The sequence below is a fragment of the Pyxicephalus adspersus genome, chromosome 5, assembly GCF_032062135.1.
Source record: "Pyxicephalus adspersus chromosome 5, UCB_Pads_2.0, whole genome shotgun sequence".
In the NCBI taxonomy this organism is placed as follows: domain Eukaryota; kingdom Metazoa; phylum Chordata; class Amphibia; order Anura; family Pyxicephalidae; genus Pyxicephalus; species Pyxicephalus adspersus.
In genome coordinates this window covers 46,952,359-46,973,999 of record NC_092862.1, presented here as the reverse complement: position 1 = coordinate 46,973,999, position 21,641 = coordinate 46,952,359, and the positions used below count along the sequence as shown (strand labels likewise).

The following is a 21,641-nucleotide window of genomic DNA, read 5'->3' as shown; positions in this document are numbered from 1 at the left end:
ATTGGATAGAAACAAGAACAACCATTATATTTTTTAGTGACCATGTTGTTATCTGCCTATCAACTGTGTACAAACTTGGTTCATAGTTTAAATCTAATCTTAGACAGTGATCCCTGAAGTAGGTGTGTTCATTGGAAGATTTCCCCTTATCTCCTGTTCTGGAGTCAACTACACGCATTCTTTTTTAATGACCATGGCCACCAGTACAAATAGGTGGGTGTATCGTACATATAGGGACACAGGAAGCAAGGAACCATTTGGCAGACTATCTAGTCCTTCAAAAATTAACAACAAAGGTTTTGCCCTTTATATAAACTTAAAATGGGCAAAACTTTTTTTTTCTTTTTTGTTTTTGTTTTGTACAATTCTCCTATAAATTTATTACAACAATATGAAATTACAAGGTAAAAGTTGTTTACAGATATTGCATACCCAAGTAGTGTATAGTAAATATTTTGGAATACGCATGTAATGTGATGTGACTAGTATACTGAATAAAATTCACACAGCACACCCTAAATGTCATATGTTCGAGGACCCTATTCTTGAGTATCTAGAACAATTAAACTTATCCATGCAATGAGTTAAAATAATGTCTACAACTGTTTGCATTGAGGCTGCCAGACTTTTATCACACAGTTAAGTGGGGAAATTTGAGCACAGTGTGATCTGTTCAACCTGTGCTTGTGCCTTCAAGTCACCAATCTTGTCCATTATATTAACTTGTAGTGTTTGACATGTTAGGCAGGTCATTGTTGTTTAACCAGGATTCTTGTTGCATCTGTGATGGAAAAAATCTGTGTGTGTATGTATGTATATATAATATATATGTATGTATGTATGTGTGTATATGTATGTATATGTATAATATGTATGTATGTATGTATGTATATATATAATATATATATATATATATATATATATATATATATATAGAATATTTTATTAGAAAGCTAACTGTTTAAAAAAGACAGCTTTCTTGCTACAGAATTGCTTGGTCAATTTTGTACAATAGACTAGTATTAACAAATATACAATATATACATGTATATCTTCAGTCATAAATACTGTCAATTGTCATGAGTCCCACAAAACAAGGAATAACTTACTGGTTACAAATGAATTGATGAACTCATGTATATAAAAAAAAAAAAGGCTTGCTGCTAGAATGTTTCAGCTGGGTATTGGAGCTATGAGCTTAATGTTTACCTAGATCTGTAGTCTGTTTTCGTATTACTTTGCAATAACATTAACCAACTTCTGTCCTCTGAATTCAAGTAAATGCTTCTGATTACTGGATTCATATTGGTTTTTCTTCCGCTAGCCAGGGGACATAGTGAAGAAACTTCGGGAAGCAAGAGCCACCAGCCCTGTGGCTACTTCTCAGCAAATCATTATGCAGAAAACTATTCCTCCATCCCCTGAGGTTATTTTTTATTTGTTTGAATTAGAGCAAATCCACCACTGTTAATATTATTTGGTGCCTCATATCAATAAGTCAATGAGACAGACTATATGAGGTATCAAAAGATAATCCATATAAAAGAAAGAAGTTTGCACTATGGGTGGCCATGAAGAGCCTTATGTGACATCTAGGTGAAAATCAGACCATTTATGGCTTTTTTAGCCCATATGACCATAGCTACATCTCTATTTGACTAGGGGGACACTTAAGACAACAGAAGGATGTAACTAAGGTTTTTTTGTTATTTTTTAACTGGCATATACAATATGTATAATGACAAGAAGGGCAAAGGCCTCCTAACCTACTTTTCTGAGATATCAACCAGTCTGTAGCTACCCTATAAAAAAGGTTGTGCCACACTGAAATGGTCCTTTATTAAGATGTCATTTTATTAGGTACTTGTGTGGCTACCAGTCATGATTATATAAAGTGTTATAAAAGGTTAAAATAGGAGTATTGTCCATTACAGCTAACTAGACTAGAAACTTTTTTTTTAGAGTATTGAAGGATACACATGCTATCTTATCCTTTGTTTTATATCTATCTATCTATCTAAATATAATTATAAAACATGATGTGTAGCTTACCATTGGAAATCCTAGATAAACACTATTCAATATGGAGCTTTAACAAAATAAATGCTAATTTAGATTTTATATTTCACATATAGGGCACAGACGATTGGGTTATTATAGACAAAGTACCCACTAAAATAGTTGATGGTGAAACAAAAACCATGATCACTTACAAGGTGACAACTGTGAGCAGTGACAAACCAGTTGAAATGTTTAGGACAAGCTCTATTGGAACTCAGAGCCTGGAAGCTTTGAAAATGGAAATGATAGCTCAAGAGGAAGAAAACCGGCAAAAAATGTACACATTAGGAAAATCATATGATGCCGTATCCGGAAAAATTGTAACAATGACAAGCAAAGGTAAAGAAAGTGAAAAGTTATCACAAACCTCATCTTTTGAGGTCAGGCAGAAGCTGGAAAAGGACATTTCTGAAAGTGTGAAAATAATTCCTGTGGCAGGAAGGTATGAGGTTGTGGAAACAGTTGGCGATGATAAAAGAAAAACTTCCGAGGCACCTACCGTTAAGAGGAGAATGTCAGAGTCACTGACCCCCATTAAAGAGTCTGACTCTCAGCTGGCTAGCCCAATAGAAGAGGGGCTGAAAAAAGTTCAGGATACAGACACCTCTATGAACATAGTAGAAACCGTGATTACAGAGAAAAGGGCAGAGTTTCCAGATTATGAAGTCGGTAAAACAGAAGTTCCTGCATGGAGGGATAAGAAGCTTTCAGAATGGCGATATACAAGAGATCAACCATTTACAATTGCTACTGCTCACTATGTCACCGAATCTTCTGCAGCTAAAGTGGTGGTAACAAGTGGCAATGACCCCATCCTCACAATTAAAAGCATGAATGGCAGACATTCCCCTGCTTCACAGTTCCCTTCTGTTCACTTGCAGCTTAACTTTATGTTGGCAGACAACTTTTTTTTATCCGTTTTTATTATTAGCACTGCAGCCCTAGCAGGCATTGTGAGGCGTTATAATCGAACATAAAAAAACATGACTGAAAATATATTAATGTTACTGCTTGCCATATCAATAAAAGTGTGCTTAACCCAGCATTTTTCCTGATCTAACAGCTTATTGGCTCTATTCAACAGGGTCTCACAAAAAAGTATGCTGTAGGCTGAATAGTTTTTCCTCATTCTGCAAGATGCTGCACATTCAGCATCTTCCTTCCTGCATGGAAGCCATTAGAATAGAGAATATTGCAGAATGTGACAGAGTGCCCGTAGCATTATAGTACAGTACAGTGTGCTATCACATACCACATTTGACCAAGGAAGCAGCAGAGCTTTTTAAAATTCCCTGTTTGTTTCCATGTCTTAAAAAAAAGGGTTATGGAACGTGAAGTCACTTTTAAAATTCTGTTTACCATAAATGTGTTACTGTATGTAAGCTGGCAAGTTCAAAATCATGAGACTTAATATTTCCAATGACAAGCCTTGAGAAACACTAATGTACATGATTTGGAACAGTTCAAGAATACAGGCTTGTTCGAAAGATGTTTAGTTGCAATGTTTCCAAATTAGAGCTTTCAAAACATTTCTGAGTGTTATGATTTATCAGGTCCTGGTACTGAAATTTGATGTCATTTGTACCATTTAGAGTATCAAATTTATTAGAAAACACTTTAAACATTATTAATGCTTCCTCTGTCCATTTCAATAATTTTGCGTGTTTTGGGCTGTTGAATAGGGCCTTTGCTTTCTTACAAGCATTATAACTGTGCTAGTTTTATTTTGTTACTTTTTGCCATGTCCTTTAACCTTCATGGCTTCTTTCCCTGATGTTCTGTTGTGGTATACATTTATGGAATTAATATTTATAATTTTTCTGTTGTAATCTATCTCATGTCTTTCAGTTTTCTCTTTTTCTTCATTTGAAATCAAGACCTGATTCTCCATAGCTGCCTTCCAGGTCTTCTTTCTTCCTAGTGTTTCAGTGGAGTTGGAGAGCTCCATGTTACTTTCTTGTATGGTTTTATATTTATAGTAATACTCTCCAGCTATCATCTTCCTGTGATAAACCAGCCAACTGTGACATGCTGATAATCTTATTTCAGCAATAGTTGGAGAGATTGCTTTCCTAGAGGGCTCAGTAAATCTAAAACTCAAGTTGGCTTATGTAAAAGATTATGTGCTAATAAGTGCATACAATTTCCAAATCCTTTTCAATATGACAATATTAATATTGTGTTTGGAATTATAAAACAATAGGTCACATTCATCTGAAGCAGCATTAAATGTCCTAAAACTTATTAGAATATAGGAACGTGTAAAGATTCCAGTGAATGTTTAGGAAGAACCCTGGCAGTGGTTCTGGGGTTTTACAGCTACTGGGATTAGCCATTGAAGGGACACTATAACATAGTCTTTGTTTTCCATGTTTAGTAATCTGTAAATCAGACAAAAAGCTGACCCATATATCAAGATGTATTGATTGTTGTGTTGATATTTGGTGCACTGGAAAAGTCACCTTACCCAGGAGCTCTTTATAAAACACAAAGTCTCTTAATTCTTTGAAATACAACATATTACATTCTCATTTTAGAAAGTATATCTACCAATGTCCTTAGATCAGTGGTTCTTGACCTTTTAAACATTGAGGAACCCTTTGAAATAACCTTCAGGTCCTCAGGGAACTCCCACTATATTTACTATGACCGCAACTCGCTGCACGTTAATATGGTGGTCACTAGCAAAAATGCCACCCTTACAGATGGGCAAGAAAGATCATTGGTAGCCTTTAAATTGAACTAAAAGGCACAAATTTTTTTTTCAAGCCACCCTTAGCAACTCCTGGAGGAACTCCATGATTCCTTGGAACTCTGGTTGAGAAACTGCCTTAGATCAAATCCCACATCCTCTAAATCTGTTTCTCTATTTACTTAAACAGAAAGATGTTACCCACAATTTGTGCTAGCCATCCCTTTTTATTTTCTCCTTTCCCTTTTCCATCCTGGCATGCTCTCTGTTTTTATGCCTACCACTGCAGTTCTCCCTCCCATCGTCTCATACACAAAACGCACAACCATAGGTCCTCTTTTGGTTTCTCAATTCAGAGATTTTTTTCCTTTTTCTACCTTGAGATCACTGTGATAATGGGATACTTGTATCACATATTATTCATCTCTCCCATGCACATGTTTAGGAAGCATGAATAACAACTACAATTATTACAATTACTCTGCAATAAAAGGGTACATCAGTTTTAGCCATTGCCGCCTAGCCAATAACCTTACATTGGGGAACTTTTCTCTTTACTATTTTTTATTTAAGGCAACTTGTTTAATAGGTTTATTGGTCCTCTATAGCAAAATATCTTTCTCTTTTACTACAGCTAACCTGCTTCATACTTTTGTGTGTTATTCATTTTATGTTTTTTTTTTTACTTTATCACTTTTGTATGTCTCTGTCCTCTCAATGACTCTTCATTTCTTTGTCTGTTTAGACCAAAAAGTCTTCTGGTGACAAACTCATGGAGGGTTCTGATATCTACAGTTTTTTAGAGTCTTCAAGAAAGCCATCTGAGTTTATAGGAGAAGTTACAACTACTTCACAAAACTGGGCTCAGGTGGCTGCTTGATGTGCTTACCATAGCTCTGTTACAGAACGTTTGATAGTAATAATTGCATGGCTTTTTTTTTTTTTTTGAGTGACAAGGAAAGGAGGGTGACATAGAATAACATTACTTGTAACTGTAGTGGCACAAGGATCCACAATCACTGCTTCACTTAGAACCATTTAGCTAATGCTTGCAAAATATTCCACATAAAATGTTTCTTGATATGTATAAAATATACAGAAGCTTGGAGGACAGAAATATACAGCATCTTGGCTATTTGTAATGGAAATTCTATTGCTAAGAATTCTGCACTTAATGGGACGTAAAATGAGAAGCAAGAGGGAAATAAATAAAATACTTATATTTGACAGGGAAGCTTTAGTGCTGCATTATTATATTCTAGAAATGGTCTGGAAACATGTGTAAACATAAATAAATTCTTTCTCTCCAGCAGTTAATTTAGTGGTCCATTGAATATACATAAAAAGGAAGGAAAATGTTTTAGATTAGTTTACAATTTTGCACTTCATTGCCGTAGATGTTTAGAAAGATTCTTTTATTTTTAAAAATACCTATACAAGTATTAGAGTCTACTGTTTGTCTAGAAACTTGCAGAGAACAGCTAAAGCTCAATCATAAACAGAGCTACATTTAATTAGCTCTTTTCTTTATCACATATTTGTTCATTCTCACATTTAAAGTTTTTTTAGGATTGAGAACAGACCTCATATTTCTTGTCTACATTATTAGTTGTTAGGACTCAATGGCCCTGGTAAGATGAAGTGCTTGATCAGGGTTTTTGCCTCCTAAGCTTGCCACTTGTCCCTAGCGTTTGGAGGTCTTTTAATGCATGGACAGCGATAATCGTGTATTGGTTTATCCTAGCAGATTTGCTAAAGGGAAATGAGATAATAATATAACCATTACATTTATTGAGTCCTAAAGAACATACAGATTATGGTCCCATTGTTGCTTCAGTATGGTACAGTAGGTTAAAACCCTGCAGTAAACTTAGTATATCTAATTTCACCAGGTCACTCTATGCACAGTAAAGAAGAGGTAAATTTTGTCACTGGCAAAAAGTAGAGGTTGAAGCATGAGCTTTTAGTGCAATTCAACCAGCCTGAGATGTTTTAAAGTGTATCTAACCCAATGAACAAGAATTTGATGTACCTACTGCAGCTTACCAGTACTTTGACATAGTGACCACGCTTCTTTTTTTAAGATATTCTACCTAATATGCTTCTGGTGATCCTACCATCAGCATACTTTACATCCTAGGGTAACTGCTTACTGTTTATAATATATCAGTGAAGGAGCCTCTTTGCCATGCTAGAACAGGATTTCAATACACTTAACAGACCAAAAAGGAGTAAAAAAGGGGTTAGGGTATACATAAACTATTTAAAGCATGTGCAACCTTTTTAGTTGCATTATGAACACATTGTATTCTTTTTCTTTCTGTAATTTAGACCTGTAGACCAAACACATACATTTTTCTTTTCTTTAAACTTTTGCTTTTACTTATTTATTGTTTTGTTTCAGATGTTTGTGTTTTATACTTTTGCATTACACAGCTTTTAATTTTAAAATCCATTTGTATGGTTAGAAATTTGAATTAAATTATGGGATTTATAAATATAAACAAACCAATAAATTTCCTGACTGTGCAAGTGTTGTATAGGTAATGATGACCCATTTTCTTTTCAGAAAACTGAAACAAAAGGCGAATGGGAAACAACTGGTACAAAAGTGGAAGAGGAGGTCACAGAGCAAGGAACGAAAGAGAAGGTTGTGCAGGGGATAATCAGTTTGGAGGAGACTGGGAGTGTGCATGCAAACAGGGATACTGCTCAACTGAGTGCAGAGCAGTTTGATGGTGCGGCTAATGCAGATGCAGACATTGCTTCTTGCTTGAAAGGGAGTGAGGAAACTGATAAAGAGGAAGATGTGGCTGTTGATGCTTCTGCTGCTAGGTATGCTCAAGAGGAGCAGCATGGCTCAGATATTCATGACACTCAGCTAATGGATGGCAAGCCTCATGATGAGGTAACTGGCTAATGTTGACTTTGTGTTTTCTGTGTTTTTTTAATTTTTTTATATGTTCAGATGGTAATTCATGCTTAAATTCATGCTTGTGCTTTATGATGCCCTGCTTTGGAGCAAATATTTTACTTTTGCCTGCCTCATTGTGCTTTGTTTAAAGGGTGCATTGTCCAGTAAAAATACACTGAAATAGTAAACTCAAAGTTGCTTATAGCAATATTAAAATAGATTGTTATTGTTTAAAAGAAAAACTCATTAAATGCACGGTGGTAGTTCACAAACATGACTCTCATTTAGCTCCAGGGTATTGGTACTAATATCAGTCTTTGGGAGGTTTGCTAATCTAACCCTTGACATCTCTTTAGCTGTCGGCTTAAAGCACAAGATGGTGGTGAAACTGTGCCCTTTAAATTCTCTCTGCTCACTGCTGTGGAGAATTAAGATGGATTGGAACTGTTATGTTTACAACAAACATAGATGGTAAAAACCATAGCAGAAAGGCAGAACAGGGCTTAGATAATTTATCTTGCCACCATAGCAAGGTAAGAAATCCAACTCTTTTAGGTTACCATAGAACCCCTGAAATCAAAGGTTAAATTATTTAACTTTTAGAGTTAACTGGTGGTTTTTTTGATAACTTTTCATCTCAAAATATTTTTCTAAAATGGTTGTGTTTTTAAGCAAATTGCTTTTTTGTTGAATTTCTGATCAAGATTAAAATGGAATTCTTATTTTCACTCACAGTCACCTCTGGTGAAAACAGAAATCATTACCTTTGGCACTATCGCAGATGGAGAGAAGCCCGATATTTCCACTAAAGATGTACCTGTAATACATACAGAAACTAAAACTATTACCTATGAGTCATCAGAGGTAAAAGACAGCAAAAATTTAAGTTTTTTTTTTTTTTTTGCACTGTTTAGTCTACACAGACGTGGTAGTTAGCCTATTATGTGATTTGTATTGTTTTTGTATACTTTCTTAGAATTATTAAAAGTATAATTTAAAAACATAGGGAATGTCTACACCTGCAGCATAAATCATTGCATCTCACCGTTTGCACCCTAAAAACATTTAACATCCTTCTACTTCTGGCTTTCAGTGTACCTATGTGTGCTTCTAGTGTGTTATAGAATTGAGGAACCAAAGAGCTACCACACCGGCATTTTGAGCAATTGTATAAGGAAGCTACACTAGAACACTATTTAAGTTTAGGCTTCACTTTTAATGTGAAACCTCGGATTAGTAGTTATTTAGGCTGAGGTTAGTGTACATTTATTGTGCTTTAGACTTAGTTTTGGGTGCACAGTCCAGAAATGTTCAGAGGCTTAGCTTAATTCCTGCCATACTTCTGTTCCCTGTATACGTGCATTTACACAGTTGTCCGGTGAAATCTCAATAATAAGCTATGGGATCCAAGACATTCTTTGCCACTTCTAACAAAGGACAGAAATGTGCAAAAACCTGACATTTGTAGCTAGAGAGCACAGAAAAAAAGGAAATAGCATTCCCCTTACCCTGGTCCAGAGATTGTGAATTTCTTCTGATGTAGGGAGGCAAAATATTTAAGAAATTGTGTAGAAAGCACCATAGGCTTAAAGCAGAAAAATTCCAATTCAAATTAAACAGATTTTTATATTTTACTTTTCTAAGGATGTCAAATTTACAACAAATTACTTTTTACACTTTTAGTGTATCCAATTATCTTATACATTAATTTTTTAGACCCCATATTGGTTCAGTGTTAGAATAATATGCACAATTCCACATATTTAAATCCTAAAGTCAAGTGATTAAAAAGTAGATCATTAGGAAGGTAAACCACAGGGCAAAATTCTGTTTAAAAAATTTGTTAGTGTAACATTGGAAGAAGAACAATAAAGTTTGTACAGACAGGTATTGTAGCAATGTTGGTTGGGTTTACAAAAATGCGGATCTAACCAACCCATGTTCTTGCATAAGTGTGAGAGGGATCTGATACATCTCCGTCATGAGCTTCTACTGCAACAGGTCATTTAGAATAGAGATTTATTTCTTATTATAATTATTTAATAGATTAGTGTCCTGGGTCTGTGGGGAACAATTTGGCACACTACTGTTATAATAAAAGTGAAACACATATATCAAAGATTTCGTAGGTCAAAGATTAGGTTAATAAATAAACAAAACTATCTCCTGAATAAAAGCTCTGAATTACAACATGCCCCATTAAAACTGCCAAGCTGTATACATATTAAGGTGCAGGATTTTTGTGGTTTGTTAGATAGTAAAAGTAAAACATTTTAGGCTATTTCATCCATGGAAAAATGTCACCACTGAACTGTGTTCAATGTAAAATTTCATTCTTTTACTTGTGGCATTCTCATTATATCAGTATGTTTCATCTCACGGAACTTTCCACTCAGCAGTCACTTATAAATCTGAGACTGGTAGACACTTTGGCCACATACACTTTACCATTATGGTCAATTTGACATTATTCAAAATGGTCCACCGCAGGCTTCACTGACTGCTAGGATAAACTGTATTTGGTAAAGATGTAGGACCGTACAATATACTAGAACTCCTCTAGGCACTCTGTGTCCATGAACTCAGGATACATCCCTGATGATCATTCTATAGAGCAATCATACACATTAAAAAAAAACCAGAACCTGGTGAAATAAAGATATAATATCTTTCTGCATTTTATTGCAAGGGAATATTGGCGTGTGGGCTGTGATTTTTACCAAATATGTATCAGCCAGTTTAATAAAAATGAAACACATTAGAGTAACTACAAAATACATATGGCCACTAAAATTGATAAAATATTTCATTAATGTTAATGACAGAGATCATTATATGGTGAAAAGTTTACTATTAACTTTACTCTACAAATATTTCCAGCACTCGTCTCAGCTCAATACTAATCAAATGTCCCTAGGGCTCATCCCAGCTATCTAGTAAAGAGGACCAATCATAAGGAAGGTAGTTACAGGAGGCACTTTAGCAATACTAAACAGCATAGGGCTTCATTTAACGATCACAAAGACAGGGTAAAGCAGTCTTTACAGATGGCTAAATCTTTTCAAGGTTCCAACTTGAAATCCAACGTGGGTTTCTCTACCCTTTGCATTTATCATGTGTGACATGATGTAATTACAGATTGTTGTCTTGGCTAGGACTCCTTGAAAATGACAGCTTACATTTGGAGCCCTTTCCAAGCCGTTTTGGACTCGGTGCCTTTTTTTTTCAACCTTTATCGATTCAGGGGAAATGGGAAATGCCTGTCATCACACTAAATGTAAAACTAAAAAAGTTAAATCAAGTTTTTCTTGAAAGTGTACCTAACCTGGACCAACACATTTCTAAGGCAACAAAGGCAGGCTCTCCAATATGATCCACTCCATTAAAACAACACTTTCCTCTTTGTTTTTTCATTTAACTTTTTCTGATTTTGAGTTTTTTTGCCTTGTGGCATTAGTCATGTTGAAAGGTCCAAAGATTTGCTGAAGAGAAGAGATTGTGTGGCAGCTTCAAGTATGGTGTCAATCTTTAGATGAGTCCCTTTTTGTAGGTTGAGCCCTGTTGAAGGCCAAGCAGTATAAGGAACCTCAACCCTTGGCACTAAGCCTTACCCCCGTTATTCAGCTGTCAAAATGCAAGCTTTTTAGTCATAGAAGCTCTGCCATTTGATAGTTATTTAGCAGTAGTTAAAGCCCCATGTACAATCTGGGGGTTGGATCCATCGGCTTAAAATCTATCACTTTGTTATCTTAGACATTTTTCTGGCCAGGTAATGTTTGTGTTTTAAAAATTTGCTCTGTATGTGACATTAAAATATGTGTCACAGTATCCATTTACATATGTGTCTTTGAGTTGTAAGGTATTTTTCAAATTTATGTCTTTTTTTTTTTTTGGTGTGGTGACCCAACTATAATTAATAACAAAATGCTCCAGTGAATAAATATATCTTTATTAAATTCCAGTACTTGCATCACTTTGTTTTTAGATGGTGTCTCGCCCTGACACAGATCCTGGGGTTTTAATGAGCGCTCAGACAATTACTTCAGAAACTCATGGCACTACAACTACCACACACATTACCAAAGTAAGTCTTGTTGGGATATATATGTATAGTGCTGCAAGGTAACATGCTAGCAGGTCTCATTATTAGAGATAATTGAATGAACCCTAGGAATCATCCAGAGGTTTCTAGGGATTCCTTGAGCAATGAGCAATTTAACAGATACCAATGATCTTTTTGGCTATCTGTAAGGGTGGCAACGTTCCCACTGGTCAGGAATGTTGTAGACATTCTTCCTAGTGACCACCACAGTAATTTACAATGGGTTGTGAATATAATTACAGCAAAGGTTACCTGAAAACCAAAAATGTATTTCAACAGTTTCCCCATTTTAAAAAGGTGGGAAAACGCTGATTTAGACTATGTACATTTAAATAATTCACATTTTTCTTAAAACTGCATTAAAAGTCTGCTTGTATGGCAAAATAATTTTTTTAAAGAGCCTTAAAGATCTCAACTAACTCCTTGGGTTTAGCTAAAATTCTAACAGGTTAGAAACATCTGCTCTGTGTGTTTATATTAGAAATCTAGCAGGCTGGCAAGATTCTGTAGTAGAAAGCAATAGGAAAAAAAAATAAAGATTTCTGTGCCTCTGCTGTAAAAATTGAAGACTATTTTCTCGTCAAAGCCCATGACTACAGAGGTGAGTGATGTTCTTTTAGGAGCTTTTACTACTTTAGAGTGCATAGTCTAGGCACATATTCATTTTGTTATTTGTTTATGCCAAGCTCAACTGTTATCAAAGCACAGAAACATGGTCAATGACCCACAATATTTACATATGCCTTCTAATTTTGGACTTTGTATATAATAGTTTAAATTTGTGTTAAAATTAGCAACAGGTAAATTGACATTGTTGTAATATTGTATCCATTTTTACAACACTACAGACTAATATATTTATTTTTATATATATATATATATATATACACATACATACACACACACACACACATATGCATACATGCACATAAACACTGAATAGCTGATTAAGTTAATAGATTTACTACATTGTTTCACCATTTCACAGAACAAATACATTCATACCAGTTCACATATGACATGCTTCTTTCTCAAGGTCACCTTTCATGCCTTTCATACCACATATATATACTCATATGAAATTTAGCAATAGATAGAATGCAATATTTAGTTTTATGATGAAGGCTGTTACAAATATGTTGCTTCTTTTTATGTTTTACTTTATTATTCTTTTTTTTTTATTAATTATCATTTATCCACTTTGCAATACAATTCATTTACAAAATGTTGTTTAAAAATAGCATTTGCCTGTTAATTACTTCCTAATTCAGTTAAATGTCTTTCAGTTGAAGATTTTGATGTAGGATAGGGCTGTTAACCTGGTGGGCCCTGGGATCTTTTTTTGTTGTTCCCTATATTCATAGTGGCAGCAGAGTGCTGAGTGTTAAATCTATTCCAGCACCTAGCACTTGATTGCCTCTTTTGGAATCTAGGAATGCCCACCAATTGCAGATCCTGTGCATGTGTACCAGGCTAACATACACAAGGTTTTTTTTTTCTTCTTAAAATATCATGGCACACCTAATGCTGGTGGAAAGACTTCAATGCTTAGTTTATGTCAATTGCCAGACTAGTCAGATATTGTTGGGCAGAAGTAAAGTCACAACCAAGATTAGGTATAGAGTACGACCTGTTAGTAAGAACAGAGCACTGGAAAGGTCTTCTATCTGCTTAACAGTTAGGTCCTAAAGACAGATGCATCCTCTATAGGTGAGATATAGGTCCAGGAAACCATTATTTCTAAGCAAAATGCTTACGAAAGGTAAGCAAGTAAGTTATCAAAGTGCTTTCAAATTTCATAGAGGAAAATGTGACATCTGTCACCATCTTGTGGCTGGGTTGGCTAAGCCTTGCTATAACTGTCATTGACCGATGTGGTACATGACATAAAAACGAGTTTGGTTCACAAATTTCATTCAAGCCCTTCAAAATGTATTCACTTTCTGTGTGTACAGAACAAGTAAGCTTCACTTTGGCAAAACAGGCAGCATGGGTGTGACTGTATGCCAAGTAAATTAGGCTACAATGCCAGACAGACATTTTATTTGGACTATTAGAATTTTTTATTTTCATTTATTTTATTTTATTTATTTTTTTTCTTTTTGTTTTTTTTTTCGATTTTTCAACTGTTTTCTGAGTAAAATGAATATTATTGGTTTTGCAGAGAATAGATGAATATATACTTGCCCAGATTTTAACATAAAATCAAACCTTCTATTTGTTGTCACTTGAAATGCAAATTTGAGCTCCTGTTTCATTAGATATACTTTTTATACCTCCATAGCAATTTCTTCATATCATATTTATGCAAGTAAAATTGGGTCATTAGTGTTAAAACATGTTAGTTTGACAGATGGGATAGCTACTGTTAAAGTAAATATTTTTACTGATTTTTATTTGTTTAATTGATTGAAAGGGTTATATATTTTACTGGTACCTGGTAATTTGTTATTTAGAACAGCACTACTGGAAAGGAAAGGTAATTTGGAGGCAAACTGCTCAAGCACTCGGGAGATTACTTATAGGCTAGTTTCAATTACCTTGCTCTAGCATATTTCACATTCTGTCTTATCTGTGCCTGTACTGAGTGTGCCTAAGCCTGAAACATCAAGACCAGCAAAAATGAATGGTTGGAATTGATAAGGGCCTAGGATATTTCTTGCACAACCAGATGTTTGATACCTGCATTTCATGGTTATTTTCATTTCTGCATAGACTGTGAAAGGCGGCATTTCAGAGACTAGAATTGAAAAGCGTATAGTGATTACTGGAGATGCTGACATCGACCATGATCAGGTACAGTAGTCTGAGTGGAAGTGGTATAGGTTTACCAGGATGTTGTCCTTGATAACGCTGTTTAAATAATTCCAAAAATGCAGCAACCAGAAGTCATACTTGGCCATTTTTAATAAATTACTTTTGTTGTGTTAAAAATCTTTATGTCCACACCAAAATCATAAATGGGGAACGAATGGTTAATTTCCATACTGTCTGCTGATATTGTAAAGGCAGAAAAGGGCTAAGTATTAACTTTTTTGTTGCTTGAACATGTAATTTTTTTAAGTAATTCATGTTTAATTGTCTTTCTGCATTTGTAAACTGTGTAAATTTTCTCATTAATATCACCTTTCCACTGATCATGCATGTTCCACCCCCTTTTTGTTTCCGCCCCCCCCTTTTTGGTTCTATTTGCGTTAGGCGCTGGCTCAGGCAATAAAAGAGGCCAAAGAGCAGCACCCTGACATGTCAGTGACCAAAGTAGTGGTACATAAAGAGACAGAAATCACACCTGAAGATGGGGAGGATTGACCACAGGTAAGAAGCATCCATGGCTTTCCCAGGAAAAGCTGCAGACTGGCATGTGCAAGAAGCATCTTCCCCTTTGCTTACTGTTGACAAACCCAAAGGTTCTCTTTTACTTGCATGGAATATGTGCACTTGTAATAAAAGATTTTATGCATGCATTTTTACTATTCTGCTTTTTTAACGGCTAATTACACATCATTAAAAAGGCAGTAAGTGATAAACATATTTAAGATTTTTAAAGCCTAAATTAAGGATGTTTACATGAATTTATGAAAGTGTTAATTCCTGCTGGAGCCATTTTGTTATGTTATCTGTCACCAAATATAAATTCCTTTTTGTTTTGGTTGTTACTTTGAGATTTGCCTACCATTATATTTTTTTGCAGGCGACATGAGCTTTCACTCAACATAAAATGAATCCATATATCTATACCACAAATTGTATTAGTTTTGGAATATCTCTTGCAGAAAGAATAGTAAAACTTGGTTCCAAGGTTCCCTTTTAAACACTGAGCAGTGTGTCTACATATTGTATTAGGCATTAAGAGGTCCTTCAATTAAGAAGCACTTTATCTTTTATTGATTGGCCAGAACCAGAGCCCGAACCAGAACAATTTACCATCCAGGATAAATGTGGCCTAAGATTTTAGCTATATTAATGTGTGTAATATATATAATATTCTAAAGTCGTAAAGGTATTTACCTTCTATGGATAAAATATGTCAGACACCCAATTTTTCAGTTTCATTTCTGAAAAAAAATAAAGTGGCACCAGCAGCATCTCGCTACATTTTTCTTCTGCCTCTTTTCACTCACATAAACAAGTATATCAGTTTATGGTAACATTGGTTGCTATGGAGGCTTGTCTGTACATGGCTTTTTGCCCTCATGTGTCTTTGGACTCCTTTACTAGGGCTTACAATTGGGATTCGAAAGGGGGATCCTGTTAAGGCTTTATCCTTATCTGTTACCTAGATTAAAAACAGCAGTTGAGGGGAAGGGGTCTTGGCATGGTGCCTTAGCATGAATTTCAGGAGAGAGGCATCATTACAGTATTGGGTTATTAACAATGATTGACCTGTGGTGGAAATTTGGGTGTCCTTACATCTCTCGCTTTTTGTCCTTGCTGCTTTTATGACCTCCCGGCGTCCATTGTGTGTATGGACCCTGTATATTTAGTTAAATGGGGTCTTATATTTCTCAAAGAGTCTGAGCGGTAGCTTAAATATTAGCACACCCTTCTTGTTTCCGTTTGCCTATTTTAGGAACACTGCAGGCCTAGGGAAGGTGGGCCTTTCTCCAATGACTTTTGATTGTGAGAACATATGAGACTGCTGTCACCTCTATTACTCTTCTAAAAAGACCTACCCATCAGACAGCTTTACACTTGCTTGAGGTGGTGTTTTTCTTTGCCCCCCCCTAGTTTGACTTTTATCGCTTCTGACATTGTAGATGTTCTAATTTACACATTATAAGTAACCCCCCACCCCATTCTTTTCTTCAAATAAAAAAAATGTCAATATATAGTCTAACCTGAATAAAACATTTTAAACTACATTCTCTCCATCATATTTTTGTCTATTATATTCTTTTGTCTCCTTAGTTCTTAAAACTGTAAAAATTAAAAAAAACTGCCTTTTTAATGATGTTTCAAATAGTCGCTATCAGTATTCATTTCCATGCAGTGTCTGTCATTTTGTGTTCTCATTACCATTGAAAAGGGAAATTATAGCTGACTGACTTACACAAAAGACCCGACTTACCAAGGTAACGCTAAAGCTGTGCCATAGAGGTTCACTCTGTTTTGTAAATGTAATGGTGCTTTTCATTGTGAAGCTTATATGGGTGATCGGTTTAACAAAAATGACGTTGAAACCACTTGTATATTATCCTAACCAAAAGTTAAAAATAATTTTTGTGAATAAATTTAAAACAAAATCTTACAATAATCATATTATACACAACAAAAATTGGTAAAATAATCATATATGATAGCACAATTAAACGGTGTCCCTAAAGACAAATTACTTTTAAAGATTTTTGAACCTGGATATGTAAACACATTACACAGCTCTATTTCAGCATGTCATCAAACAAGTCTCAGAAATGCACAAATGTAAGAGTGCCAAACATATACACAATTAGGTTTGGTTCATTTGCGTGTACATTGTCCCTGGCCAGATACATGCATTACCTTAAAGTGGGTTTTTAGTAAACACTGTTTTCTCTCATCACTTGAGATACATGGAATATTGATCAAGCTTTAAAAAATAAAACATTTTTTTTGCCACTGTTGCCTGAATTAATAGCTGAAATATATATTAGGTCTAATTTTGTTTTTCATTTTCCTCAACCTGAGGTGCTCTGATAGTTTAATCCCCATAATTTTAAAAGCTATCTCACTTTATGCAGCTTCCTAATGGTTGGTGATGTGCTGCCTCAAAGCTCAATAGGAAATTGTGGAATGAGAACGGACAGCAAAAGTGGGGATTAGTATATTACAGCATGCCAGGTTTAGGGGCTTTTGGGGCATCAGAACGTGGAACTAGGGTATGTGAAGGTACCCTAAAATACATAATAACTGCTGCTTTACACTACCAAAAACAGTGGGTAATTAAAAAAAAACAGCACATTTTTATGTATCTGAATGGATTTTTTAAGCATTTCAGACCAATGTTAGGACACTTTTTTTTTTTTTTTTTTCAAGAGAGTACTATCATTAAAAAGGACCAAACATTCAACATTCACCTAAAACCAAGAACAAAAGTGTAAAATATTGAAGTTTGCCATTTCCTAATGTAGTAGCTGTATTTATTTTATTTTTTAAAATTTTGCAAATACAGGAAAATAACCTGTAATCCTTCCAGAAACCTTGTAACTTTCTGTCCATTATATTTATTATCAAACCATATTGTCAGCCTTACCAGCTTTCTTCATGAACTCCTTCCTTTGTAATGGAGATCAAGGGATCTGCAGTTCAAATCATGAAAGCAGTCCAGCATTACTGTGTTGGTTCTCCACAGGCACAGTTGCCTGAGTGGGCATTGCCACCTAGGACCGAATGGTGCCATTGGCAAGATCAAGAGAGTAAAATACAGAGCAAAATATTGCTTCCTGTAGAAACTATTGTGGCTCCCACATTGAAGAGCTGGTTAGCTTCAATATATGAAATGTCACTTTTGAGGTTTGGATACATTCAAGCATCCTTTATGACTGTGGGGTAGCAGAACCAATTCATTGTAAGTTAATATCTAAAATGCAAGAATACACTGGAGGTGGATCATTAAAATACCACCCACCTGTACATTTGTGGATTCCCAGATCTGCTGCTAAATCCACACATTGTGAATGGTTCATTTCTACTTTTATTAACAGTATAAATAGCATTAGACTCTCTCTATATGTAACTATGACCGTGTATTCCGAACATTTTTCATTAACTGCAATAATTGTTCTGAAATAAGTAAGTAAGTAAACTACATGAAGCTGTTTTTGGCCCGACTCTTGTCTGCTCGGTGTTAACCCTCTGTCTGCATTCATCGTATATTTAATAACATGCTATCTAAACCAATCACTACATTGTGCTGTGAATGCAAACTGACCTCATGTGGCTGTTGTTTGGCTTTTATTTACCGTGCTGTGGGCATTTTATACTAAAAGAAAATGCATTTTGTCTTTTTTTCAGAGTGCATTTTTATTTACAGCGGTTATATTTGAAAGCTGTGTCATTAATAAAATAGTTTGAGTGCTGCCAGCTTGTCCAACTTCTGCTAAAGATTTTCTGACATGTTAGATTTATTTCTTCCAATTTGTGATTTATCTGGAGTGAAGATGTTCAAATCCTACTGCGCTGTTATAACTGTGCTTTTCTTTTACCTGCAGGAATAATGTAGCTTGAACACAAGCTCAAACATGTATACCGTTAGGAATACGAGCACCTCTGCGAAGCGCAAGACAGAATCTGGCTGACTTCTGTCTGGGGAAAATCACAGTCCGGAAGGATTTAGCTTGACCATTTATAAAGACATCGGCAGACATATCTTCCCATTAAAAGCAATGCAGCTGAGCATAATTAAACCAGTATTGCATGAAGCAAGTATAAAAGGCAGCAATCTTTTTCTTTTTCATGTCTAAGTTTCTGGCTATATCTGCACGTTCACACACCACAATACTATAATACGTGAACTTAAATGTAATGCATAAGCAATCCATGCCTTCTTCTGAACAAAGTATAATTTGTTAGTTGGTAAGCCTTTGTTTACAAAAAAGTGAAAAAATTTCTAGAAGCTGTGTAGGTACAGAGTATTATGTTAGAAAACACATTATACGTGCCAATAACACACTTTATTTGGTACACAACTTGAATACTTCTTGTGTTTGGTTTTATTACTATGACCCTATACAAATCCTTAAATCTTGTGAAACTATTTAAATGCTGAAAAAGTGTGCTTTGTATATCCAATTTAATTACAAATCAGGTAGTAATTATTTTAGTATTTTAACTTGAAATCAATATTTTTTTTTTTGCCAGCATTGTAAAATCTAGATGTGTACATCACGCGTAGTTCCTTTAAAGAACACATGTATGTTGTTAGTTTATGTAATAACAGAACATTTTGACATCACTTTTTTTTATTGTTTTGTTTATGTACTTGTCAGTGGCAAACATTTTACTTTGGAATCTACTCTTCATCTAATACCTAGCTGAGAGCCAAGCCTTAACCTGTACAGAAACCCCATCTTATACATATATATATATATTTATATATATATATAGCGTTCCAGTTCCTGCAAGTAATTCCATTACACCGCTGCATCACATATGGCGAATGTTTGTTTCAGCATAGTAAAATAAAAATGACTAAAAACTGTATTGACTATGTTGGGAAAACAAAGTAATGTGCTTTTCTAATTTGCACCAGCCATGGTTTCCATTCAAAATAAACCACAGATGTAATTTACAAATCTCTTGGAAATCAATTGCGTTTTGCAGCTAATCAAATTAAAAATTAAGGAATTTTTATCTTGTGTTGATGTTTGTTGACTTTTATGTAAATATCTGATTTTTAATAATTTCAAGACTGAAATGACTGAAATAGCTTTAATTTTTTGTGCTTAAATATTGCAAAATAATTCATGATTTCAATTTTCATCCAAAAACTTCCAGCTTTAGACCCCATTTTACATGTTTACCAGACCAGCCTAAGTCAGTGTTTTATACAAAAAAAAGTCTGCAAGCATGACGTTAACGCTTGAACAGAGATGTTTCGAAATAGAAAAAGGACCCTGGTGTTAAAATAATGTCTGTGCACCCTGTATTTAATGTTACATATTTTGATGCCAGGGAAGTACCAGAAAAAAACAAAAACATTTTTATTTGAACCTAAACAATTATTTCAATCACATTATGATAGGTATCACGATTAACTTTTTCCCAGGATTGTATGATCTGGTCTGTTTGCCATTATTTTGACACTGCCAAATTCTGACAAAATGTATCTTGCAGTTCAAACTACTGCATCATTTGTTTTAAATGCTTTTCAGTAGCTGCCTTGGGGTATATATATATATATATATATATATATATATGTGTATATATATATATATATATATATATAAAAACTAAGTTCTCTGTGATTTTTTTAAACATATTTTACAGGAAATCAAAGTTTTAAGAAAACAATGGTCATATTGTGATATCTAATGTTGGATTTGGGTTTGTGGCATTTTACTGAATTCGTAAATTTGTCTAAAAACTTAGAAGGTTCACTGCTAGCACTCAGATACCACAACCTGTCCCCACTTAGCTAGGTCAAAGGAGACAATCCGAAGGAAAGGAACCCAGCTCTTACTATAAAACGAGTATATCACAGGAGTCATATTGTCATTGTATTTTGGAGCTTTGCATAGCACCATACATTCACTCATGAGTTGGAACCAAGATAAGAACCATAAACAAGGAAAAACCAGCATATAATGTCCATCCATATTCAGGGCCCAAAACAGGTATGTGAGAGTCTCTCTATATTACTGTACTGTAATCAGCATAAACAGCTCACCTTCCAGTTCCTGAACTATATCGGCAACATTTTTTGAGTGGTGGGCTTTTTATATATATACCATTTTAGCCTAATATTTGCTGTTCAGAGTTACACTAGCAGTGTGTAAAACAAAATGTATAAAAGAAAAAGGTGCATGACCTTACATTTTTTTTTATTTCCGCTAATAATAAAAGCAACCAATTCTCATAACTTGTGAGAGCATTATCTACTCATTTTCAGTATTCTTTGGGTATTGGAAAGTGGGCAGATAAAGGAAGGTATAATGTCCATCCATATTCAGGGCCCAAAACACTTCTGTTTGAACAACAGGCAGGTTGACGTTGGGACCCCGGTCACGTGCCCAAATCTAAGTGCCAAATTATGAGTGCAATGGGAATTGATCCAGGGAATTCCATCATCCTCCACTAACATCACTGATGAATTCACCTTCATCTGCAGCAAGTGATCTGCATTTGTCTCTCCTACGGGTACGTCTACCATTCTTCCAAGTCTCAGCCCTGTGTAT

General features: G+C 35.0%; 1 protein-coding gene across 20 annotated transcripts in view; it reads left to right on the top strand.

Annotated features, from left to right (window-relative positions):
* EPB41L3 (erythrocyte membrane protein band 4.1 like 3) overlaps positions 1–20,097 on the top strand; it is a 131,592-nt gene extending 111,495 nt beyond the window's left edge. For 13 of the 20 annotated variants that reach the window (XM_072411392.1, XM_072411388.1, XM_072411385.1 and 10 more), the window contains 9 exons: positions 1,325–1,426; positions 2,136–2,852; positions 5,499–5,621; positions 7,323–7,661; positions 8,403–8,531; positions 11,653–11,751; positions 14,485–14,565; positions 14,968–15,084; positions 18,957–20,097. In XM_072411392.1, the coding sequence (XP_072267493.1) occupies positions 1,325–1,426; positions 2,136–2,852; positions 5,499–5,621; positions 7,323–7,661; positions 8,403–8,531; positions 11,653–11,751; positions 14,485–14,565; positions 14,968–15,078 (1,701 nt within the window). In that variant the 3' untranslated portion in view covers positions 15,079–15,084; positions 18,957–20,097. The remainder of the gene's footprint in view (positions 1–1,324; positions 1,427–2,135; positions 2,853–5,498; positions 5,622–7,322; positions 7,662–8,402; positions 8,532–11,652; positions 11,752–14,484; positions 14,566–14,967; positions 15,085–18,956) is intronic. The other 7 variants (XM_072411391.1, XM_072411389.1, XM_072411390.1 and 4 more) reach the window with 7 other exon arrangements.
* Positions 20,098–21,641: the final 1,544 nt, after the last annotated feature.